General features: G+C 43.4%; 2 protein-coding genes across 2 annotated transcripts in view; both read right to left on the minus strand.

Moving 5' to 3' along the window:
- The window catches only part of LOC311629289 (SAP domain-containing ribonucleoprotein-like), a 406,030-nt gene that overhangs the window by 86,248 nt on the left and 292,587 nt on the right, over positions 1-27,195 (minus strand).
- ATOH1 (atonal bHLH transcription factor 1) lies at positions 6,354-7,433 on the minus strand (the record flags this gene model as incomplete). Its single annotated transcript, XM_084903276.1, has 1 exon — positions 6,354-7,433. The coding sequence occupies one exon, from the start codon at positions 7,431-7,433 to the stop codon at positions 6,354-6,356; it is 1,080 nt and encodes a 359-aa protein (XP_084759402.1).

Below are 27,195 nucleotides of genomic sequence, written 5' to 3' on the forward strand. Positions count from 1 at the left end.
TTGAGAATCACTGAGTTAGGGCAACAGAGGATTATTTAGCTGGTGTTTATGTTCGTAGGCAATTTCAAAAAGAGGACCGAACAGGACCTCATTGCTTTTCATAGTGTAGTCCTTGGCTGCACTTGCACCAGATTCACCTGAGAACCTGTGTGTAGATTCTGGCATTCTTCTTTGGCCTACTGAACCAAGAGCTCTTTGATTGTAAGAAAATTTAAAGGAAAAACACACACATTTCTGTTAGGTTGTTTCTTGAAGCAGATACACGTTATTGAAAAATGAAAAGAACTGACTTTGCATCTTCCTGGTCAAATAGTGGCTCTACGTTTTCCCCCCGATTTCTCCTGGTTTTGTGGCCTTTAAAGGTTAGGCCACACATGGTACCAATGCCATCCTCATATGCTACCTCATTCCTGCCTCAAGGTCAAGCATCCCTCCTAACCCTCACTCTTCCTCCACCAGCATCTCAGTCAGCAAGCGTTTGTAGGCCCAGTAGGTAGGAAGGATAGTGAAGAACTGCCTCTAGAAGGGACAAATAAGTGGCCAGTGGCCTCAAAGAGCAACCTCTCTGTTGGCTTGAGAAATCCCAGGGCAGCCACCGAGGAGCCTAGCGTGCCCCTTCCTCCATCATGCTGACACGAAGGAGGCCCGTGGACCAGCTGGCCGCCAGAACACCGTTTCTTTTTATCAGATCTCTTAACTCTTTAATTAGAACTGTTAAAAAGCAATGCATACACTGGAGAACACCTCATTTCTCATCCCTGTGGAGGACACTTCTGGTTTCCCCGAGGAAAAGTATGAACTTGTGAGCATGGGCCTGGCCTCTATGCAGAGTAGTCAACAAAAAACTTATTTTCCTCGCTGGTTTATTTCGGGTCAGAGAAAGCAGGACTGAAGCAAGAAGAGGAACACTGGGATGCAAAGAAGCCCAACAACATCTTTGTATCAAAATGCTTCCTTTTGCTTTCCTTTGCTTAAGGAGCCGAAAGGGAGGAGGGCGGGCCATACACCTGTGCCCCAGCTCTGGATGGGCCAGACAGAGCCCGTGCACTGTTCAATGAACGCGTACACCCTCAGATCTGCAACAGCACCGGCAGATCTAGAGAAGACAGAACATTGTAGGGTAAGGGAAGGACTGAAGAACGGAATCCTTGGCCAGAAAAGGGGAACGGATCTCCCTGCCACAAGTTCTCCGCCGGCCAGGGGCCGGCCGGGTAGCGGCCCGGGTTGCGGGCGGCGCACTTCCAGGCCCTTTTGCGCAGGAGGGCGCTCACGCTTCCCGGTCTTGGGGTCTCGGTTCATGCTTCAGGTGCCTCGGCCCCGGGCCTAACTTTTCCCGGACAACCCCGCAGCTCTCCCGCCGCCCCCTCTAGCTCCCCCGCCCCTTAGCATCGCTTGGCTTTAACTTTGAGCGGCTGCTTTTCAGGATGGCCCGTTGCCGGGAGGTGCAGTGGGCAGTGGCGGCTCCCGCTGCGGAGCTGGAGCTGGGGGAGGAGTGGGGCCCGGGCCGGCGCGGGGGACTGCGGAGTTGCTCGCTTCTGTGAGTTCTGCCCGTGGGGGGGATGGAAGGGGGAGTGGGGAGGACTGCCGGCGGGGAGGGGGGGCGGCGGTGTTAAATGTGGCCGCGCAGCTCCCCGGGGAGCGGCTGAAAGGAGAGCGCGCTCACCAGCTGACAGCGCGTGCTCCGCTCCAGACGCCGCGCACCGCGGCCAGGAGCCGCGCCAGCCCCGCTATTGTCAGCCGCGCTCTAATTAAGAAACACTCACGTTACGGCGAGCCACCCCCACGCTTCTTGGTTCCTGTCCTTTTCTTCATCTCCCCCGACGTCTCTCCTCCCCTGGGTCCCAGGATTTAACCCGTTCTCCGCTCCGCAGCCTTGGCTAGTCCCTTGTCCCGGGCCTAGCAGAAGGGCAGGGACCTCAGGAGTTGGCGTCTGGGACGCTGGTCGGTTTAGGAGGACGGTGGCTGGCCAGAGCAGACAAAAGCAGGGAGGGAAACCTACAGGGTGGTTATAGGTCCGGCCCCCATCCCCACCCACCGATTCAACTCCTAGAGGTGATCTTTAAAAACTCTCACCAGCACATACGTACTTGCCTGTCTTTCCAGAAGGCAGCGGACACGTCTAGGTGGCCATAGACAGTGGGTCTGCACTTTCGTTTCCAGTTCTAACTTGGAACAACCGAGACGAGGTTGATCATGTTTCTTGAACTTTCAGATGAACAAAGGAGAGAAATAATTACAAGATGTCCTTCGATAAAAGATCGCTTACTTGGTTCAGGTTTAGGTCTCGAAAAAATCAATAGACGGGCCTAATAAAGACATGGGTCCTGCATTGGGTAAGATGAAGAAAATTAAGGGCCCCCTCTTTTTCTGGTCAAGACCTCCCAGCTAGCAGTGTTCCAAACAGAACAAGCTTAAAATGGTCTCTTCTTCCTCAGCTTTCTGTGAAATCAAGTAAGGTTCCTTAAGTGTGGTGTGCCAAAATCCTCCACAAATAAAAGCGGTGGTGGGGGTGCTGGTGGGGGGCGTGGGGAGGAGAGGGCAAAGACAGAATATAAAGCAACACTGCTTAAAATATATAAAACTTTAGAAAGCCCCAGCAGTGTCGCAGAAGACTAGCCCGGTTTATCTATCTTCATTACTTTAAGAAATGCTGCCTCTTTGTTTGTTTGGGTGATATTAAGCATGCCTAACTTGCACACATAGTTGATTCCTTTGCTAGTATCTTGGATACTTGGATCTGACTTTGGAAGGTAGAAGCTAATTGCTAATAATGGAGAGAAAGGAACCAGTCAGCATGGCAGGAGTGGTCTGGCATATGGGGAATGAGTGCTCAGAAATACTCAATATTCAAGTTTCCAAAATATTAATGAGATTATAGCAACCTGCAGCTATATGTTACAGCTTGTTAATGGAGTGTAAGAGAGCAAGCTGCCAAACGTTTGTTATGCAAACCCCACAGCAGAACCTTAAAATGGAAATGCGATTGTACATCTCTCTCAGAGAAATGCCAGCGTAAGAAGAAAGAAATAGAGTGAGGGAAAGAAAAAGAGGTTAAAGTCCTCATTTGAACTTTGAACACTTCATTTGCCACAAAGGGATTTGGCTGTTTGTGCCTGTCTGTGATGGGTTAGAAGAATTCATCCACACTTTCCATCAGCGTGATACAGAATGTCCAATCTGATCATCATTTTTTTTCTTCTCATCAGAGGAAATGTCCAGTGACTTCCTTAAGTGAAGTTGGCATTATCTTCAATTTGTATATAATGCCACAGACACTTAAAAGTCCAATATCTGGCCGTTATTGTGGAACCAGAAGAAAAACACACATAAGCCTCTGAACATTTGCATAGATGTAGCTCCTAGCCACAAAATTTCTTAGAGGAAAAGTTGTGGTTTATGGACCTCATGGGTGGGAGTAGTAAGATCCAGTTCTGGATATTGACATGATGTCTGTGTGATTTGGCTGCAGTCAGTCAGGGAAAGGGCATTTATAAAAGATTGCAAAGACATTTCTGATGTCATTTCTGTTTTAAAATTTCTATATGCACATGAAAAAGAAAGTAATAATTTTGGAAGGGTCTTTTTTCTCTGGTTAACACAAAATGAACATAAAGATATTTGAAAATGAAGTAGGGTTTTTTTGAGGAAAAAAATCACAACTTTATTTTGCTTAGTCCTGTCCTTCCCTTACTCAGATTCATAGCAGGTAAAAGCATTCTGCTCTCTCTCTCTCTCTCTCTCTCTCTCTCTCTCTCTCTCCCTCCCTCCCTCCCTCCATTCCTCCCTCCCTCTCTCCCTCCCTCCACATCTATGCAGACACACCAAGCCAAATAACTATAAAAATATGTTTGCGTTCATCCTGCACGCACGGTTGCTCTGTGTCCATGCCTGTTGAGTCCGCTTATTGAGAGTGAAATGGAATTGTGTTAGAAGCAATCGCTTGATTTATTCAGCAGCCAGAAGATTCCCGATGGTTATCGTGAGCACAGCAAACTCAATGGGTGCAAAAGGTTATCTAAGGGACAGGTGCACTGTTTCTGCCCCTGGAAAGCGCTGGAGCCGCTGCTCACCTCTCTCCCAGAGAGCTGGCGCAGGCTTTCCTTGGCTCCCCTGCATCCTAAGCATCAGCCAAAGCCCCTGGGTACCCAGGTGGTCAGTGAGCAGCTATTCCGCAGTTCTCTACCCTGGACCAGAACCCCCTTTCCCAGCGCATTGCTTTCTCCACACCCGGTGTAGGAAGCTCTCTTTTCAAGATGCTGCGGAGGAAAGGGGGATGCAGAGCGATTAAAATAACCATTTCTTGCTTTCTGTCCCGCTTCCTTGCTCTTGCAATTTGTTATCCACCCCCAATGAAGAAACAAGATATAAAAGATTCGTTTTAAAATCAATCTCCCTAATTCAGTGATATTTTTATCCGGTGGAACATAGCCCATCGTCAGTTTAGTAAATCGTTCTACGTTCAGGTTTGCCAAATACATTTTTAAAATTTCGCTTTCTACTTTACACACACACACACACACACACACACACTCACACACACACAGTATTAGTTTTTTCAAAGTGAATGTTGCTGACACCCAGAATAGGCTATTACTTAGTGAGAACCCGGAGGTGAGAGAGTGCACCTTTTAGCTTCTGCAACTGACTAAAAATGTAGTTACACGTTTTCTACATGGTTATTAATTCAGGAGGGACAAATAAATGCAAACATCATCACGGACATTGGAAGAAGCAGAACTGCTTGTAAGGAAAAAAAAATGAGTGTAGGTCAACAATTTCCTAGGATAACTGCAGGTTCTGATTTTTGAATCAATGAACCTCAACCTCTTTTCTTGGGTTCTTTTCCATTGTTCTCTTTTTTCTCTTTGCCTTCAAACCTCCTTCTCCCCAGAGAGAGGGAAGGAGGGAGAAAGAGAGGAGGGAGGGAGAGAGAGAAAGAATGGGCGTGTGCTGTGAATTTGACCTTAACAAGAAAAGCTCTCGGCCGGGCTAGTTTTTATGAAGTGGCAATAGGAACCCTAGTCAAGTTCACTTCTCCTGGCGAAATTCTAGGAGACCTGCACACAGCCTTGCAGAGGTTGTGGAGGCTAGGAGTGAGGAAGACTGGAAAGATTCTGACGACCCAAGAGCAACACCATTACAAAGTCCCGAGAAGTTTTATCTCCCAATTTAATTATTGACCAGCGCTTTCTGCCCCTAGGGTCTCTGATCTTACTTGAAGATATAACAGAATTGTTCTTCAAAACCCTTAGGTAGATCGCATAAATTGGCACTTCCTAGAAGAGAGTTCAGTTCTTCAAGGCTATTTTAAAACTCTTTCCCATGCTTACATTAGAACGGAGTAAGTGACAGATACCAGTTATTTTCAAGTTTATTTTTATCATTTGCAAAAGGAAATACATAAAACAATGGCAATGGCTTTGCTAACTTAAAATAAAATGGTCTCGAGTAGAAAACGTAAAAAATGAATCGAGATAAGTAGAAACGGTAGCAAACACTCAATAATAAATAAGTTCTAACATTAACAAGGCAAAAAAAAATAACATTGACCAAATGCTTTTGACACTACTGGATATGTTTTTTTTTTAATTTTAATTTTTTAAACATTTGCAAAAAGCTTAAGGATGATAAGTGGCCGTGTTTGAAAAAACAAAACTGGTCTGCAGTTGGCAGCTGAGTTTGTCCCGGAGCCGCCGCAGCAGGAGCGGCGGATAAAGTGCGTGCGCCAAGTTTCCTAAAAAGACGCCAACTTTCTCGCGATCGGATATACCTACTGGGTACGTTTATACAAGATATAAACTTCAAAGGCCCCCGTTTTCCAACCACGCCACAGTCAAAAGCCACTCACTTGGGAAGTTTTAACTTTTGAGTTTCAGAACGCGTTTTGGGAAACCATTTAGGAATACCAACTCTCCCGCACGTGAGTGCGCGCAACACACAGGGATGGATGGATGGATGCCCAGGGCATAAAATAAATTAAACACAAACCAGCGATAGAGAAGATGCGATGTTTTAGCAGCGTATTGGCAGCAGGGAACATATATATAATCCATGATAGCCTACCTATCTACAGGGGAAGCGGAAGGTGGGAGGGAAGAACACAAACTTTTAACAAGTTTTCATCAAACAACATGGGGGGGGGGGCGTGATAGGAAGTTTGGAATCGCGGAGGCTTTTGCCAACCATCCAATGTAATAGCTGCCGTCTGAAGCCAAGTCGTTGCTACACAACGACCGTCGCCGCGCAAACACGAACAGGGTGCGGGGATCTTTCACCGCGGGGCTCTCCTTTGGGCACCGGGAAGGGGCAATTTCTGTTTCTGTGTCTGTGTTTTCAGGGTTTCTGTCCCCCCCCTAACTAGCCTCATCCGAGTCACTGTAATGGGAGTGGGGGGAAAACTCCCCGTCGCTTCTGTGAGACCGGGGCGACGTTTTGCTGCTCTCCTCCTGCACCGGCTGCAGGAGACCCCCGGGCAGCGACGGCGACAGGCTCTTCTGCGCCATCATCGCCGCCGTCAGGGCGCTGTCCTCGAACGCGGAGAAGTGCAAGGCGTCCAGCTGCACGGAGTACCCTCCCGCGGAGGAGGCCGGCGCGGAGAAGCGAGTCCGGCAGCCGCCGGGCGGGGCGGGCCGCTGGCCGGCTCCCGAGGCCGGCGGGGCCCCCGCGGCGGCGGCGGTACCCGCACCGCCCTCGTAGGGGGCGGCGGCGGCGGCGCGGAGGTGGTGGTGGTCGCTCTTGCAGGACGCGGGCGGCGGCGGCGGCTGCTCCCCGGCGCTGGGCGTCTGCAGCAGCTCGGACAGGGCGTTGATGTAGATCTGGGCCATCTGCAGGGTCTCGTACTTGGACAGCTTCTTGTCGTTGTTGAAGGACGGGATAACGTTGCGCAGCTGGTCGAAGGCGTGGTTCAGTCCGTGCATCCGGCGCCGCTCCCTGGCGTTGGCCGCCAGCCGCCTCTGCTTCTGCACCCCGTTCACCTGTTTGCTGGAAGGGGCGCGCTGGCGGCTGCAGCCCAGCTCGTCCACCAGCACCCCGCCTTTCAGCTTGCACAGCTGTTCGCGCACTTTCACCGGGCCCGGGGGGCTCTTGCTGCTGCTGCTGCCGCCGCCGCTTCTCCTCGCCGCCAGCTCCCCCCGGCCGTCCAGCTCCTCCCGGGGCGCCGCCGCCGCCTCCGAGGCCCCCAGCTCGGGGGAATGCAGCAGGTACTGGGCGGCGCGTGCCGTGCAGATGCCCTGCAACGTGGGAGCCAGCCAGGCGCGTGGGTCTGTGCCGTCCAGGAGGGACAGCTCGGCCGGGTACCCGGGATGCTCTCTCGTCTGCAGGGTCGCAGGCGGCTGCGGCGGCGGCTGCGGGAGGTGGTGCGGCGGGAGATGGCGGTGGTGGGCCCCTAACTCCTTCACTTCAGCCCACTCTTCCACGTGCAGCAGGCGGGACATCGCACTGCAGAGGCTGGTTCGGAGGCTCAAGAGTCGAAGGAGAGGCACTGGCAAAGCGGCTCCACAAAACACACCACACACACACAACCCTTCCCGGGTCTCGACTTGCAATGTCTTATTATTATTATTATTTTTTCCTTCCTCCCTCCTCGACCCTCCCCCACCCGCTCTGAGATCACACACCCGGTCGCGTGCAACGGAGCTTCTCCGGTTGCCGAAGGCGCTGCGCCCCTTTAAAAAGCGGCACGCGCCTGAGCGGCTCCCCCCCGCCCCGCTCCCAGCCCCCTCCTCGCGCCGGTCGCGTGTCCGCGCAGCCAATGGCGGGCGCGGGCCGGCGCGTGCGGGCAGCCAATCAGAGAGCTCGTGCGCCCGGCTGCAAGTTCCTGCGTCCCGGGCGCCGTGCGCCCCGGCCGGGGCTGCCCCCCTCGCTCCTCCCTCCCCCTCCCTCCCCCGCCCCCGGGCTCCGGGTCCGCCGGATTCATATGTTAATTGCGGGGTGTAATTCGATTCCGGTGCGGTGTCCCCGGGCCGGCGGCCGGGGTGCGGGAGCCGGCGCGGAGCGGACGGACTCCGGGTGGCCGCCCCGGCCCGCACCGCTCCGGGGGGACGAGCCCCGCTCCGGGGGGGACGAGCCGGCGGCTCCGGGCGGGCGAGGCAGGGCGTGCCGGGCGCGGGGAAGCGCTCCTGCTCTTGGCTGCCTCCCGGCGAGGATCGCTGCTCCCACTGTGTGTGCCCACGCATTCAAAATCTCCCCATGTCCACGGATACATGGATGGCACGTGCATGCATAGGCTACATGGATGTGTAGGTAAAGATGTCATAGGTGCGTAATTGCTAAAGGATGAAGACCATTTAAAAAAAACAACAACAACAATGTTGGAATTAAAAGTGAAACCGTCTCAGGATACGTTTCTCAAGTTGCACCTCCGTCTAGATGGGCTTTGGGCGATCTTTTTCTTCATGAAAGTAAAACTGTGGCACGCCTACCAAATTCCAGATGCCTCAGTGCTCCCCGTCCTTTCCCCAGCGCCCCGCGGCCAGCTACTATGTTTTCTGCAGAAAACTCTCTTCGGAGGAGTTTTGGGGCCGGGATATTTGATAGCCCACACCCCCAGCAGGACTCCTGACTAGGAAACGCGGAGCCGAGGCGGCATCCCCAAAGGAGAGGGAAAGGCGCCGGCGTTCCCGGAACACTTGTAAGGTTCAGAGTCCGCAGGTGCCTGCCCTTCTGCTCCAGGAGCCCCGGGTTTACCGCGGCGCGTGGCTTCTCTGGCAGCACGCAGAAGCCACAGCCTTCCCTCCCCACCCCGCTACGATTCCTGGGGATGTACCCACCCCCTCCCCTTTGCCGCTGCAGGCCAGAGCGCTACCGAAGCCAAAGCCCCGGAGGTTCTGCGCCCAGTTGGGACCTTTCTCCCACCTCGGGTCCCAGTTGTCTGCTCTCCCCCTATTTTCAGCAAAAAGCCAATCAGAAACACCCCGGCCCTGGGCACGCCCCGGCGTGCGCCCAACACCGCTCCACCTCGGGGCGCATAAGTAGCTAGCGACCTTGGGGCCCAGGAGCTGGACCCAACAGGCTGCTCCTAGTTCAGCTCTTTCCTTTAGCGGTGGCTGTGGTCCAGATAGGAGTCTCTTCCGCCAGAGAAGAGGATGGAGAGAAAAGCCAGCAGAGAGAGAAGAGGTCTCTGGAACAAGACACCACTGTGCCCAGAATCCACTGGAAGCTGTTCTCGCTAGTATGCGCAGGGACTTGATCTAACCTGCCATTTAGAACTCCTTGGACAAAAGAATCTCTGGGACTGGATTGGAGAAAAAAACCCCAAATATATATATTCTATACCAGCGATTTTCAGTGTACCACAGGAATTTTTAACACATGCAATACCTGACTATTTAGTCAGGGCCACTAACCTCTTTTACCTTACATTGTCAAATGAAAAAATGATAACAGTCAACACAACAATAGCTGTCTGGTGAGAGTGGATCAAAATTATTCCTATTTTTTTTTGTCAGCTGCAGAATTTTAGTAATTTATGTGTGCTACGAGATGAAAAAGGTTGAAAATTGCTGTTCTATACTATCTACTATTTTCTACCCTTCTATACCTTTATGAAGAGAGATGTAATCTCTATAAAGGCATAAAGCTATAATAGAATTGAGTGCTAAAATGGTACTCAATACATCATTCTTTACCTGTTTTTCCTTCAATCTTGTCTATTTGTTGGTGTGTAAAGATAGAGAGTCCTGGACCTTCCCACCTCAAGAGCCAGAAAGCCAGAGCTGGATTCTTATGTGAATATTTGGGTTCTGCTTTAAATAAATACATTAAATAAGAAGAACAGAAACAAAATCAAAACCTGAAAAATAGCCTAAAAAACCCCTTGGAACCATTGATGAGAATAAAGAAAAGGTGAATAGGAAAAGTCACTAATTCTTTTTTGGGGAGAAAGTTCTCCAATTTTATGTGATTGGTATGAGTACTGTCGGAATCAACTCTTGAAGCGATTTCTTTAGATAGTGTTACTATGGAAAATGTGCTACTTCAAAAAATAATTGCTTAAAGTAGTAGGTACCGGAAGGTGACTTTCAGAAAAATGACTAGCCATCTTCTACATATGCTTGGTAGTTTGGACAGCAAGAGCCTGGAAGTATCAGCAGTTTGTATTACATTTATTCCTCATGCATTGATTTTTCCCAACTGTATCAGCTGAAAGTTACTCCTGGAATTCTTCCACATAATGCCACTATGAAATATATATGACCAAGTTTTCCTCAGCTTGCACCATCTAGACTTTTTTTTAAATTTATTTTTAAAATATATTTTATTGATTTTGTACAGAGAGGAAGGGAGAGAGATAGAGAGTTAGAAACATCGATGAGATGAGAGAGAATCATTGATCAGCTGCCTCTTGCACACCCCCTACTGGGGATTTGCCCGCAACCAAGGTACATACCCTTGACCGGAATCAAACCTGGGACCCTTCAGTCCCCAAGCCCACGCTCTATTCATTGAGCCAAACCGGTTTCGGCACCATCTAGACTTTTGCCTATATTTTAAATTCAACTGCCCAATATTCATTTCCCTCTGACCTTAAACAGTTGTATGGGCTGTAGCTAAATATTTGCTGAATACATGGACTATTGATCCCACGTTTCCAGCTTTATAGATAGATAATCACTAGTATGATTACTTTTTAAAAAACAAGTCTTAATTTTTAGGTGAGTAACTTAGAGTATCCCAAAAATGTGAGGGACGGTTAAGATTGTTTTGTAGTTTGTGGTGAATTACATTTCTTTTGCCCTTAGAATAGCCAGGAAGCTATTTTTCTTCACCCTCCCCTCCCTTTCCTTCTCTTCCATTAGGGGCCGTTGAGGAAGCCAAGTATTTGAGTGTGGCAGGGGACAAGGGCCCAGTGCATGAGGTTGGATCCTCAGTCCTGTGAGTAGGTTTTGTGGCATGGGATGTCAAGTATCAAGGCCTTGAGCTTAGCATAGCAAATTTGCCAGGGCAGTGCCTGCTTTCTTTGCAATATTGCTACTCACACACTCAGGCCTGATTTTCAGTAAATTATTCTCTGATTTGAGTGCATGTGGGTGTCATAGAGGTTTCCTGGATTTTACATTGTGTCCTGAAGTGGTGATTGGCTGACCTGAGCCCACCATTTGCTTTCAGTGGTGTATCTATGGTACTGAATCTACATCTGCAGTCTTTTATGACAACTACTGCTGCCATATCTCTTGAATGGCAGAGATATTGCCTAAATTCAATATATCCCCTTCCTCCTGTATCCTGACCCAATGCATCATGAGTGAGACTCTTAGTAATAGTGATCCTATAGCATGCCAGGGGTTACCACACTCAGTTGTCACTAACAGTGCAGTCTTTTTCACTCTTTGGCCTGTGACCGATCCAGTTCAAGGATTCCATCGGAGATCCTGCCTCCTAGACCACTTCCAGTATGAATTACTGGATTCTCCCAAAAGTAGATCCTTAGGTAAGTATTCACATTATGGTAAATGGTTATTTGCTTTTAAATTATTTGTTAAATTGTTCATAATTTTATGCTTATATTTTATATATTTGATAGCACGTGTGCTATATTTCTCAATGACTTTTTAAATCTCTTCTTGTACTACACAATGAAATAAATTCCAGATGAGTTGAAAATTAAATATAAAAACAAAATTATAAGAGGGTAATGTAAGTGTTTTACTGACATCAGGCTAAGTAAGGATATTCTATGCATAAAATCACTGGAATATTTAATAATTCAATAAGTCATTAAATATTTTAAAATTAATACTTTTAATAATGAGTTCAACAAACTATAATACATAAAAATAAAAAGAACCTTTTTTCCATGTACAAAAATCATAGAAATTAGAAGTAAATGACAAACTAGAAAAGATATTTATAACAATTTTTATACACAATGAATTAATAAACATAATATAAAAAGAAACTATAAATGCTGATAAGAAAATGACTAGTTCCTGATAGAAAAACTGCCAAAAGATAAGAGTAGGCAATTCATGAAGGAGCAGTAAAAATGGTCCATAAAGATGAAAAACATTTTCAACCAGGAAATGAAAATTAGAACAATAAGAGCGTTCCAATTACCGTATTTTTCGGACCATAAGACGCACTTTTTTCCCCCCAGAAGTGGGGGGAAAAAGTCCCTGCGTCTTATGGTCCAAATATAGCCTACACATATACTGTAAAAAAAAAGTTGTTTTACTTGCCCGGCTCTGTGTGGTCTCTGTGTGCTTGCCTGGCTCTAAAATGGTTCTAAATGCTGCTGTTTACTTTACAGGGTTGATTACATGTGTTTATGACTGTGATGTTGGGTTTTAATGCACATAAAATATTTTAGGACACTATTTGTTTCAGAATCTTTTTTTCTTCATTTCCCTTCTCTAAAAACTGGTGCGTCTTATGGTCCGGTGCGTCTTATGGTCCGAAAAATACGGTAACTGTTTCAGATTAAGCACACAGATGCTCTCCTCAATCATTAATATGACAGAAAAAGGACCCAAAAGCATAACCTCAAAGATAAGGGCTAAATTGACATAACAAATGAAAGATGGAAACTAATTTTATAAAATAAAAATAGGTGAGTGCATGATATCTGACTTAGCAGAACTGAGAAAGCCTATACCTTGGTCTGCAGGGAAAGCCAAAGAGAAGACCAATTCCTGCCCCAAACAGAAATCTCTGAAGGCAGAGGTGAGGAAAGGGTTGAGGGAAGAGAGACTGCAACCTAATCTTGCTGTTGGTGTACATGCCAATTTTGACATCTTTATATTTCTAAGGATCCTTTATTACCTCTTTCCATTCTAAATTTGCTCTTCTACAGTAGTAAATAATGATGATTCCTTCATTTACTCTCACAGAAGCTTCCAGAATATTTTTATTTGTACAACTGTTATTGGACAATTTTTGTGTCCGTTTTATTTTATTTTTTGTGTGTGTCTGTTTTAAAAACAATTTCTGTGTACACCATGCACTTGATAAGGCTGCAATACTGACACTTTTGGCACCACTTGAAGGTCCATCTCAGAATGCCTCTTTAAGTGGGAGTTTCTGAGTAATGATTCTGGTAGTCAATTTAATTTGGGAAAACATAATAACAGTTTTCTGGGATATTTTTTTGTGGGAAAAAAATACCTGGGACTACTCAACGAGTATATATTGAACACTCTATGTGTATAACACAACACAAGGCAAACAAATTTGACTCTTGCCCGACAGTATCAGGTGTGGCTCAATGGTTGACCTATGAATCAGGATGTCACAATTCAATTCCTGGTCAGGGCACATGCTGGGGTTGTGGGCTCAATCTCCTGTGTGGGGCATGCAGGAAGCATTTTTTTTTTTTTTCAAGACTTTACTCTTGCTAAAACATGCAGGTCTTAAATATGGCTTCTTGGATTCTTTTAGGCTGAAGACTGTGTTCCTTAGTTGTTTAGGCCTATAGGACTCTGCATGGGTTGGTTCCTACTCACCTCTATAACTCACCTCCTACTCTTCTTAACCTTTGCTTTCAGGGCTCCATTGGCCTGAAAAGGGAGTTTATTCAGCTACGTTGGCATCTCAGTCTCAGATGAGCTTTGCTTTCTCTTACTGAAGGATGATTGCTAATCTCTCCAAATGAAATGGTCTGTATAGTCCCCATGTCTGTTTCCCAAACTTGTACTGACTGTTAGCTCAAGCTTTTTACTTCTTCCAGTAAGCCCTGTAAGATCTAAGTAAAACCAGATTCATTTCCTTGTTATACACTCTCATTTTTTTCCTTATTCCTTTCCTTCAGGGAACTAATCTCCGTGGGTAATTACACATCCATTGGTATAATTATTTGTTTAATGACTTTCTCTGACTCCAGAGTGTGAACTCCGGGACGTTGCTCACTACGATAAGTCCATTGTTTAACACAGTGTCTGGGATGTCACTCAATCAACATAAATTGAAAGAATGAATACCTTCAAGTTGAATTTTGTTTTATTAGTTTTCTCAAAGATTGGTTTAGTTGCTGCAACATTTGAACTAGTAAAACCAATGTATTCTCTGTGAAGAGTTTTAGCTTACAGACATTTGGCTTTGTTTGTGGGGAATAAAGATGAGAAATTTGGGATTATATTTATACTAGGGGCTGCTATACCCATCTTCTTGGGGTAATTTGTATATATTCAGTTCTAGAATGGGTTGGTCATTCTAGAACGTTGACAGTAACCATCATTATCCGATTCAGATACTAAAAGGTGCTCTATTAACATTGAACAGTTCTTTATGATTTCTGGACTTTATAAAGATTATAAAAAGATCTGATAGAGAAAAACTGAACTCACACAAAAGATAGAAAATAGTTGCATTTTACTAAGCAGTTAATTGAAGTATAACTATATGTACAGGATATTGGAAAGAACACACAGTAATATTCCTCTGTTAGTGACTTCCATCTCTACTGAGAGGGAGCTGGTGGATCTGTCTGTCTTGATACCATTTAGAGTATCTTCTTCATTCTTAACCCAAGGGCTCTAATGCACTGACTTCCTTTATTTCCCACACTTACTCATGCCTTCCCAGGTTCAGTAAGAACAATCACTTTTTAAAAAAAGATCAGTCCTTGATGCCAATAGTAGAGTTCTTAGTCTGTTTGAAAATGTGCAGAGTTCAGTCTTTCAATTCAGAAGCTTCCTCACTCTCCCCACCATTGTGTGTACTGGCCCAGTTCCATCTATTGCTGAAACTTCAAATGTGAACTCTGTGAAAAGCCTGGCACTCCTGCCAGCTATGTGAAGAGGCTGGTCTTTGCATTCAGCTACCTCTTTCTGCAAAATGCTGCCTGCAAAACGCATTATTCTTTTCTATCCTGTAGTCTGTCTTTCACTGCAGTCTTTTTGTCCTGATGTAGCAGTGGGAGAATTGATCACCTCTGACTTTTGGAAAGAGGTAAAATTTGCAGATTGACGCTAAAATGGAATACTCACTGTATGTCACTGTCAAACATCTCCTTGGCTCCCCTTGCCTAGTGTTGACTATAGTAGTAACTTCTAGCTCACTTATATGTAATCTGTGAGAAGAAATATATTTTCCCTGTTGTATAGCCCCGGGATTACATTGGCAGACAAACTATGAATTAAAGTAATTAATTTTTATTATCAATTTGTAATCACCAAAAAAGGAATTAGAATTCAACCAGGAAAAGAATTTATTGACAAATTTTTATTGATAAAATAATTTACCAAAAAATTATGAAAAAAATTTAAAATCTCTGAAAAAAGAAAACTATATCAACCAAGATAGTAAAAAGGTATGTCTGTGAGTGACAAAGCGTTTTCTGTTTGGGGCTGGCTACGTAAGTGACATCAGCAATACTTCTGGAAAAGAAACTAGGATGTGATGTGACAGCTCACAAGAAAGGCTACTGTAAAGCAAACATTATGTGCTCATAGGTGATCCATCCCCCGCCCAGCTCTATTCGTCCTGATACCTACTCCAACGTCTTAATCTGTTTCCCAACTTGGATCAGTATGTTCCTCTTTTTTATCTACCATGGCCTGAAGATCATCTTATGTCATACGCTTGGCCTGTCATTTCAGCAACAGCTTTTCTTCCTGGCCAGGCCTGCTCTTTGCTGGGTCCCTTGGCTCAGTGCCTCTGACCTTGGGTGGCTGGTATTCTGAGTCTCTCTGGCTCCCTTCCCACAGCAAGTGATGACTGTAAACTGTAAGACTGTTTTTTTACTTTTTTATTTTTAAAGTGTATTTTTTACTTTTTTATTTTATCATTAAAATGAAAAGTTAATATCATAGCCTTAAGAAATGTTTTGGGAATTTCTCCATTCACTAAGTTGGTATATTAGGTTCAGCTATTCTGACATTAAGCAAAAAGGAGATTGTGGATTATTTTCCATTTCATTTAAAAATATTTTAAAAACTAATATAAGCATAGAGTCAATATTTTTCCTATAAACCTCTTTCCTTGCGTTAGGAACCTGAGGAATGAATTACAGATGCAATCTTCTATTTAAGATCATATTCCAAAACTCATGGGATGCCAATTTTGTCTGATCTTTTGCTATACAATCATCATTCTCTTCACTCAGGAGATCTTTTATAGAACCTTTATGCTATTCCTGAAGGTCCATAATAATATGCTCTTAGTTTTGAAAAAGCTGGTGTATTCTAAGCAGAAAGACAAAATCAGTGTGTGTGTGTGTGTGTGTGTGTGTGTGTGTGTGTGTATGTATGATCACTGGATGTCAATGACCCCATAGGAACTATACTTAAACTTCTATCATGGACTAAGAGTTAGTGTTCCAACCTGGGATAGAGTGCTCTAGTGAGACTGAGCTCAAATGAGACCAGCCAATCCAGAATTCAGTGTGAATTACCGAAAATAGAAGACCAGGCTGGAACTTTGCCACATGGACCCCTCAGTGGTGTGTGTGTGTGTGTGTGTGTGTGTGTGTGTGTGTGTGTGTGTTGTGTGTAAGACTTGTGAGCCGGGAACACATCTTATCACAGGTCTGTTGGACAGACAGGGAATGGACAAGTCAAAATCAGACAGGCAAGAGCCAGGTTGGCCTGAGCATCACCAAATGTGCTTAAAGAAGAAATGTGTCACCAAGCCTTTGCTTTAAATGAATGTCTAAGAGTTTCTCTTGCCAGCCCAACTAACACAGGTCAGGCAGTCAGAGTGGCTTGTGTTTCTTAATTGGGCTAGTGTCTCCTTTAACCAAGTCTTGCTCTATTGTGGAAGGCATGCACTCTTCTGGAGTGGCTGGTGATTCTAGAGCCCAGGTAACTCCTTCAGTCATTACTATCTGGTTAGTTTTCTGGGACCCAGCGTGGGTTCTCTACAATGGGCCCTGGAGAAAACTTCCCACCAAAAGGGCTGGCTGGTGTCTGGCTCTAATGGTGTGTTAATGGTGGAATGTCTGTGTGGCAGTAGGGCCCTGCATTTGGTCCTCTGGATTATATCCTTGTCATTTTTGAGGCATTATGATTCCCTTTCTAAAGCCAGATATCCAGGAATGCATGTACTTAACCTTCTTTATACCATTCGGGGATCAGAGTATATCCTTCTGGTAAATTATAGTACTGTATCTGGTAGGGAAAAAGGGGGTGATTGAAAAATAACAACGTTACATAGTGCTTTCACATACATTTTCACGTGACTCTCACAACAACCCTGTGAGGTAGGTATAGTATAAAATGTTTTCGTTTTTATTTTGTAAAGAAAGACACCAAAGACTAGAGATCTTAAGTGATGTGCCCACAGTCATGGTAAGTGCCAGGACTCAAACTGGAAGCCATGTCTTCCAACTTCACAGCTTGATTCCACCTTTCAGCAACTACAACCAGAGGGCTACCAGTTTGATGCCATAACAGGGAAGGCGCTTAGTAAGTGAGCATCTAGCTTGTTTGAAAGTCAGGTGGTTTAGAAATAACATATTCATAGCCAGAATCCATGGGATCACCACTTGCAGGGGTTCCTCTGGGCTTGCTGTCTGTGGGTTGCTTTGGCATTTTAGAAGATCATCTGGGAGTCAGCCTGGACCATTAGGAGCTCCAGAGATGAGGGAATTCTTATGGCCATCATTACAATGCTGCAGCACTTACCACACTGTTTAATTGTATGACTTCCCTATTGGAATACAAAATTTTTAGGGGCAAGCACTGTGACTTATTCATCATTATGGTCACAGAATTTATTAACAGTGCTGGGCACGTAATATGGCCTCAACAAAAACTGATTGAATTCTCAAGGAGTTGGAATGTTTCATGGAATGCTTACATATTTTACTTGTAAGAAATTGATTTGCATGAGAAGAGGTATTATAGATGAATGAGAAGCTGGGTATAGGAACACTCAGGTTATTTTGGTGGTGGGGGAGGGATTAGTATACACAGGCACTGCTATTCCAGGGTGTAATCTCATGATTCAAGTGATCTTCGTTTACAATGACAATCACCGTGGATTCAAGCTGGTGGCTCTACCTTAGTCAGGGATCCGTGCAAAACATAGGTACTTGAAGATCACTGGGGATAAAGGGAATGTCCATTGGCAAGGAGAAAAGTGGACGATTTTGGTAAATATGAAGATAATGTCTTTTAGTAACATGTAGAGAGCTCCATGATAAAATTCTCCAAAGATCTCCAGTGATCCAAAAAGGGCTGGGAAGAGGCCTCTGTTTTTTTCTGATCCAGTTCTGCCAAGGCACATTCTCCCTGGTCTTCCACATCTTTTTAGCCATCAGAAGTCCCAAGACCCGTAGTTGAGACTGTGGTAAATCTGGAACAGGTAGAAGCTGGAGGGCAAAGCTGTTGTGGTGCTGCGTGAATGCACCTAGCCAGAACATAAAGGCAAGACATCAGCTGTGTAGGCCATCCCTCCAAGGCTACTAGGCTGGCTCCAGTGATACTGGGACTGGTGGCTGAAAGCAGCCGTCCTTTCTGAGATGTTGCTCTTCTATGGGTGGATTACAGCCAAGATGTTGGGTGTCACGACCTGGTGAGTAAGGATTTTAAACTTAGGCTATGATACATCAGCTCACCAGTGCTGGGTGCTCAGGATCTAGTTAGTGAGTCCTGAAATCAATAGGCAGGAAAGAGATCAGCAGCTCTGGTGCTGGTGGAGGTTATGGGTCATCCAGAGGTCCTCCCACTTGTGACGATTGGTGCAGGCCATGACTGGATGCCTGGCTTCTCCAGGTAATGGTGCCAAGTTTCAAACATGGTCTTAAAGGCCAAGAATTCCTTCTTTCAGATGTCATAGTTTCATTCTGCAGGGAGGGAGCCTGTGGGAAAAGAAAGTGTAAGGTTATATGAAGGTTAATGTCAGACAATATTGGGCTTTCCATGGTCCTGTCATTACTTATAAGGCTTTGACTCCACTTTAAAGGGCCTTTTTAAACAAAGTGAAGTGTGATGACAACTGTTGCAAACCTACCATGGGGTCCTAGGTATTCTGGACCCCAGGCAGCCATGAAAAAGCAGAGTGTATTGGCTGCTAGCTCCCTAGAACCTGTTTTGGGGGGAGCCTCGGAGTTCAGCCAGGTCTGGATTACGATACAGTGATGGTTTACAGTAGACAAGGCCTTGGATATCTTCACCAGAAAATAAAGTCAGCATCGCCCTCACATGGAGAGTTAGTGGAGCATTCTATCCAAGTTGGTCTTGACATCGGTCACATACAATATTTTGGAGTCTGTTTCCTTAGATCTTAAATCTCAGATCTTGACTTTAAGTAATTAGTATTTGACCATGTATGAGCTTTAAAGCACTAATAGTTAATAATAAATAATATAAATCCTACTAACGTTGTAATCATTAATTGAATTTGATATTATTAAATGTGTTCTAACTTACTCATTTAAATATGTGCTCTTAACCAAGAAACTTCTCTGTTCTTGAAGCCTAAGGGGTAATCCTCATGATTCAGCCATATAAAATAGAATCAGAAACATTTAGATCAATGGCAGGAGCCTTGAACCTGGGCACACATCATGAAGCTTAATTTTGTCCAGCTTCAGAAGGGATCAGAGTGATTCTTGCCTCCGTGTCCTTTTGCGGAGAATTTGTGCCCTCGTTTTATGCTTATCAAAAACTTTGCTAGTGTTATAGAATTAGAGAGGATTAAGAGTTTTTAATAGTGTTAGTAGATTGATAGCACTTACCAGTTAATTGAGTTAATTAATCATACGTCAGCAAGGCAAATGGTTTAACTGAGCTAAAAATAGCAATTAGCTTCAAAGACTTAAGAAGACACCAGGATTTCACAAAGTGAACTATGTGAACATTAATTCTAAGAAATAGGTTTTATCAGTAAGCAGATTTGGGAAACACTGCATAAATATCTACCTCTCTTGAAGACTTAAGTGATATAAGTTTAAAAGGCTCAGGGAAGTCTTATAGTAAATAATCTTATTTAATTGTGTTTAATTCAATATGTCACCAACATTTCAACATGGAGTTAAGCTTTTGAGTAATATTCATTAGCATCTTGTAGAATTGGTGCTACATAGAACAAATTTTAGGGAATGCTGGACTAGCAAGTAAGGTGGAAAAATATTCATTTCTAAAAATAGGTATTTTCCTTATAAAAATAAACAAATTAACCAATTAGTAATTATTCATTACTACAGTTGTCTAACAATTAAGCTTGGTTCTTTGGAAAATAGGAAATGCACTTTTATAAGACATGAATTCTGCCTTTAATAGGATCATAATCTAGTTAGGGAGATAAATATATTACAAAAAAATAAAGAACAAAAAAACACCACCAACAAACAACAATACCTGGACACTGCATATCACCTAGCACTAAGTTAAATAATGAAGACTAGTAGATTTGGTAGTTCTAGAGAGGAGAATCAAGTATTGGAATAATGAAGGAAGAAATCATGGAGAAGGGGGAACTTGCTTTGTAGGGATGGCTAGACTTTTGACAGGTTGTGGGAAATTTTAATTAAGAACAAGAATACACAAAATTTTGGGGTCCTATTGCTCCTAAAAGCAGGAAGAAGTGTGGCAAACAATACCTTGTTACATTATAATAATTTACTTCTAATATATTGAAGCCTTCCCACCCAGAGACCGAATGTTCTAGAAGTATAGTTTTCTCTTATTTATCCTATACTTCTTTAGAATTCTTACCTGGTAAGATACTATGAATTAATTAATTGTTTATTGTCTGTGACAGTCTCATTGATGGCAGGGAGAATAATATTTTATTATTTTTATATCCTTGGGAGGAATATATTTGCATCCCTATCATCTTGTCCATGGTAGGCCCTTAATAAATATTTGTTGACCATGTGATGGAATTAGTGAAAATTATTTGGCAGGAAATGGTCTACAACAAGTTGGATTTTGCATCAGGGAATAAGGAGCAGAATTAGAAGGTATAGGCCCTTGAAAACTAGGCAGAGGAGTAGGAAAGAGGAAATGAAAAATTTCTATAACAGCAGTAGACAGAAAGCATTATTTATGGAAAATCAGACTGGCAGTGATAAATAGGTTGGACCGAAGAAATAAAGCGACCAGGTGATCAATTGAAATTATTGTGAAAGCAAATTGGTGACAGAGAGGTAGGGTCCAAAACAAAGGCATGAAGAAGAGTAGGGAAAAGGGCCGGTGGGTCTCTGAGGCTGGTGGATATAAAGGATCCAGAAACATGGGGAGAAGGTTTTTTGTTTGTTTGTTTGTTTTTTCCTTAAGTTTAATAATAGCTGAAATTTATTGAGTGATTGTCAAAGGTTGTATCAGGCTCTTTGGTTTAGTCTCTAATTCAATCTCATTCATTCCCCACAGTAATTCTATGAGGTGGAATCTATCATTTTTATTTTACTGATAAGGAAATGGGCTGGAGAAGTTTAGAAAATGTTCAGAGTCACCCTGCTAGTAATTACTAGAGTCCATTCCTCCTCTGAGCTCAGTCACCTCTGGAGATGGGATGGATGTTTGTTCTTTTACAGATAGAAACAGTAGAAGGAAAGAGATAGGTTTGGGATATTTAAATTGTGAGATGATTATTGGAAAACACTAACATTCTATCTTCAACAGCTTAGAGCTTGATTTAATAAATGATGAGCTTTCCAAATGGTGTATTAATTAATATATTGGTTAAACTATAGGTCCATCAGCCATGTGAGGACAGGAAACTTCTAGGGAGGTCATACCCAAGACAGGGGCCTGGGATTGCTGCCCCAAGGCCAGCTACTGCCTACTAAGCATACCGTGACTTCTGGGGCTGCTGCGGGAGGCACAGACTGACCCTCCGGCCTGTAAAGCCTACAGTTGGAGGGAATCATTTGACCGGCCGACAGAATTCCGAAGGCCACACAAAGATGTGCTTTTCTTCATTTTCTCTTTGACCAAATCACTGAGGCCCTAGGGGCTGTTCACCCTGGAAACATCATACACAACCTCTGGAGACTGGATGCAACCTGGTGGGTGCAGTGTTTTATTTTATTTTATTATTTTATTTTATTATTTTATTTTATTTTATTTTATTTTATTTATTTTATTTTATTTTATTTTTTATTTTATTTTATTTTACCGAAACCGGTTTGGCTCAGTGGATAGAGCATCAGCCTGCGGACTGAAAGGTCCCAGGTTCGATTCCGGCCAAGGTCACGTACCTTGGTTGCAGGGACATCCCCAGTGTGGGGTGTGCAAGAGGCAGCTGGTCAATGTTTCTCTCTCATCGACGTTTCTAACTCTCTATCCCTCTCAATTCCTCTCTGTGTAAAATCAATAATATATATATATATATATATATATATATATATATATATATATATATAATCTTTAGAAAAATCTTCTGTCTGCTTTCTCCCTTGTTGCATTTACACTTTGCGGTGGTTTAAATGCTAATCACAAACAAATTATGCCAAAAAAATGCAACTATATAAAAAAAACGTAAACGTGACTTTGTGCAGTCTATTTGAAAGGGGCTGATTTAGATGACAGGAAAAAATGTGAACCAGGACTACCAACATTCAGAACTACCACGGATTGATATTTCTTTAGCACTTCTGTTTCTCTCTCGCGCACATGCTCTCCCTGAAGACAGGCTTGCTGGATAATTCATAATGGAGATTTGAGTGAAATCATAACTTTATTTTGATGTTACTGATGTGTCTGAGTAGCAAGTGATTGTTTCAGTTGTTTGAGCTGGTTAATGATTTTATTTGCTTAAGAAAATGGAAAAAAAATGGAAAAGCCCAGCAGTGAGTTTAAAAGATCACTGTAGAGAGAGAATCCAAGATGGCTGCTCGGGTAGGCACCTAGCCGCAGCCGCACGCAACAATTTCAATAAAATACAACTAAAATATAAAATGGACATTACCCAGAACTACAGGAAAGTCAACTGACTGGAAATTCTACAACGAGAAGCAAGGAGAAAACCAGAAGGAAGCGCGGAGGAGCTGTAAAAGCCCAAGGTACGGAGACACGCGGCGCGCGCGGAGAGTACGGAGCCGGAGAGGAGGGAGGCCGAGTGCCTGGCTGGCGTTCCCTAACGGGAAGGAGATAAACACTCGGACTGTGCTGGGCCCCCAACTGCTCTGAACCCCCGTTCTAGGCCAGACCCCGGGGACCCAGGCTCATCCAGAGGGAGCTGGGCTGTAAGGCGGCGAAAGGAGGTCCCAGAGGCGCACACACAGCGCGCAGAGAAGGGCCGGCCGGCTGTGCCGTAGGGCTGCCCTGGCGGGAAGGAGACAGGCTCCAGACTGCTCTGAACGCCACCTCCAACTCCACTTCCAACTGAACTGAACCCCAGTTTCGGACCCATTGCGGGAGAGCTTACACTGTTTGGTAGCAGGCGAAAATCGAGGGCACCTTTCTCTCAGAGGCGCTTGCAACAAGTACTGAAGGACCCTGAGTCTCAGGAGTCGCATAGGGCGGGGCTGACGGAAGCCAAGGCTGTAGGCTCCACCCTGAAACTCCGCCCCCATCAGGAAAGCTGCCTGCGAAAATGCCTAAACCAAATAGATCACAAACGAAAGAAATGGAGGACAAAAAGCGACTGGATATAGAGTTCAAAACCACACTTATAGGGTTTTTCAAGAGACTCCTAGAAAAGGCCGATAAAATAAATGAGACCTATGAGGATATGAAAAGGGTTCAACAAGAAATGCTAAGGGATCAACAAGAAATAAAGAATACATTGTCTGAAATAAAAAATATTCTACAGAGTCCTAAAAACAGAATAGAAGATCGCAAGAATCAAGTCAAAGATTTGGAACATAAAGAGCCAGAAGACACTCCTCTGCAGAAGCTAGAAGGCAAGAGAATCCAGAAAATTGAAGATAATGTAAGAAACCTCTGGGACAACTTCAAACGATCCAACATCAGAATCATGGGGGTCCCAGAAGATGAGAGAGAGCAAGATATCGAAAACATACTGAAAGAAATAGTGACAGAAAACTTCCCCCACCTGGGGAAAGAATTGGACTTACAAGTCCAGGAAGCACACAGAACTCCAAATAAAAGGAATCCAAAGAGGACCACACCAAGACAAATCATAATTAAGATTCCAAGAGCAAAAGACAAAGAGAGAATATTAAAAGCAGCAAGAGCTAAGCAGGTAGTTACCTATAAAGGAACACCTATACGATTGTCAGCTGATTTCTCAACAGAAACCATGCATGCCAGACGGGAATGGCAAGAAATATTCAAGGTGATGAATAGTAAGAACCTATAGCCAAAGATAATCTATCCAGCAAAGCTATCACTCAGATTCGAAGGTCAGATAAAGAGCTTCACTAATAAAAAAAAAGCTAAAGGAGTTCATCACCACCAAACCAGAATTATATGAATTGCTGAAGGGGGTTCTTTCAGAAGAGAAAGTAAATAAAGATAAAAATTATGAACAACAAATATGTAACTATCAACAAGTGAATCTAAAAACCAAGGAAATTAAAAAAAAAAAATCTGATGAACAATATTAACTGTTGAATATAATAGAATCAGAGGTATGGAAGGGGAGTGAACTGATGATTCTTGGGGAAAAGGGGAGAGGGGAATGTGGGAAGAGACTGAACATAAACTGTGCACCTATGGATGAGGACAATGGGGAGTGGGGAAAGGGCAGAGGGTGGGGTGGGAAGGGGGGGGAAAGGAACACTTGTAATAATATGAACAATAAAAATTTATTAAAAAAAAAAAAAAAAAAAGATCACTGTAGAAATGGCAGCATATTCCCAGAGATTCTACATTTCACCCAGACTGTGGCTGACTGAAACCCTTTGTTCAAGTGAGACTGTCAGAGCCATGCTTGGCATAGCCGACTATCAAAACCTGACCACTCACCTAAATGTGCTTCTGACCTTTTGCAAACTCTTTTTTAAAGTTTAGTTTTTATATTAAATATCAATTAATAAAAGCAATATATGATAATTATTATATTATAATGAATGGTGCACCAGCAGTCCAGAGACACACAAGTAACACAGGGTAAAGCAGAAATTAGGTGATCACAAAGTAAAATAAATATCACAGTATTGGTAGATACACACTACTGTTTAATTGATCTGTTAGGAAATCAATATCACATTAGATTCCTATGCATTGGAAACAATCTAGCACATACTATTTATAACAGTCATTGTATATAACTAAAAATTATACTGACGTTTTGTGTAGTGTTTCTAAATCTTGCTAATAAGAAAACTCTCTCTCTCTCTCTCTCTCTCTCTCTCTCTCTCTCTCTCTCTCTCTCTCTCTCCCCCCATGTTCACCTCTTCCCATTCACTATTAATTTACGTGCCTCACACCACCAAAATTCCACTGCTGGACCACAGTGAAGTCAGACCTGACATTGTACTTTTTATTTCTAGAAAATGTGTGTAGACATGGAAGACTCAGTGGATGGTAAAATTTGTTGGAAGGGACTTGTCCATTGGAATACCTTTAAGGAACTCAGAGGGTCAGAATTTGGGGGCATTGATATCAAAGATGGAAAATGTAGATATCAGAAAATATTTCCATTGATTCTTTCAGTATTTTGGGCCATTTACATATCAATTATTTTCAATTTAGCACATAGATTTTATCTTGTTGCAGAGATTTTGAGCATGAGTTTCGATCCTGAAATATTAAAGATGCACAAACATTGCGCGTGGAAGTGGAAAATCTCTCATGTTTTATGAAAGCGAGTACAGGAGGTACAATACAAATACTGCAGCAAAGAGGTTAAAGCAGTGCACAGTTGCAAGGTTTCTATATAAACACTACAGATTAGTTAAGTGAAAACATGTTAACTTTATTTGCTTGGTACTTTGTTAACTTGTTCCCCCCCCCAATTCCTTTGAGGTAACAGTGATACCTCATGAAATCTGCTTCTTTTTATGTGTAATGCCCATCTCACACACACACACACACACACACACACACACACACACACGCACACACACACGCACACACACACGCACGGAGTCAAAGTCAATGGCAGGGGGTGGTTTATGTCAGGGCTGGTTTGACACTGCTCTCCAGAACAAGATAAATGTAAGTGATGAAGAGCTCCTGGGGCTGGCTGAGCTCATTTTGTATTCAGCGCTCTGCCTGGCCCCTTTCTCATCTCTTTCTCCCTCTTTGTATGTTCAAGCCTACTTGAGTTTCTTTTTTCTTTTGTAGAACTTGGTTCTTTTGATGTGTTCAGGGCACGCCCTGTGGCAAAGCCAGCTTCCCAGGAATCGGAAACATCAGCGCACGGGTCTGAAACAGCCACTTTGCAGCAGCCAGGAAGGTTCAGGCCCAGGAGCTGGCTTTTCTTTATTAAAAAAAAATACACAAAAAACCCACAAAAAACAAAAAACAAAAGCATCAAAACACATAACAGGGGAACAAACATGCAATATAGTTTCAATATATGATTTTAAAAAAAACCCACATGTAATAAAAGTTAATTGCAAAAGAGGCAGCTGGTGAGATTTTTAACCTGGACTGAGCCCATGACAGCAATTTAACCTGAGACAGGTCTACATGCCTTTGTAGATTTGTTAGTTTAGTCAGATTTCCACTGTAATTATAAATGTACTTATTTCTGTCTCACTGCAGTTACGGCATCAGCACAGCTGAGGTTTTCCTGGCACGTGGTTCTCAGAGGCACACTAAGACGATGTGAGACAGAGCAGTGCTTTAACAACTCACTTGTTTGTAAAGTTGAGGAAAATGCTGCTGTAACTAGGTAAAGCTACTGTTAGAAGCCACCATCTAATAGGAAGTCTACATCGAAGGAGGAGTTAATTATTTTATATCTCATATCAGTATTTCTATTTTCTAAAATTAGAAAATTTAATAAAACAGTGTTACGTTTTATTCAAAATATCTGTTTACTCACATATTGTACTCTATGAGGCAAATCTTTCAGGACTATGTCACTGAATTAGAACTTGAAACTGAAAATAAAAAACAGAAAATAAGGAAAAAGTGTAGTTTCAGTTTATACACACACAAACTTATCCCCTTAAGATGTTCACATAATAGTTATATTCAATTTTTATCCAGGTCTCAAGAAGAAAACGTTTTAAAAACCAAAACAGTTGAAAAAGCAAACTACTAGAAATTTGATATTTGTCTGGTTTGTTTGATTGATTTAGAAAAGAAACTATGTTAATTCGGTGTATTGTTTATTTTTATATAAATAGGTGAGTTTACTCTCATGTTTGTGTATTGCTAGGCCTACTGAAAAATAGCATGTTACTCACTGAAAAATAGATATAGAAAAAATAGAAATTTAACCAGAAAACAT

Source organism: Pipistrellus hanaki (genome assembly GCF_964339955.1).
Source record: "Pipistrellus hanaki genome assembly, chromosome: 1".
Lineage (NCBI taxonomy): Eukaryota > Metazoa > Chordata > Mammalia > Chiroptera > Vespertilionidae > Pipistrellus > Pipistrellus hanaki.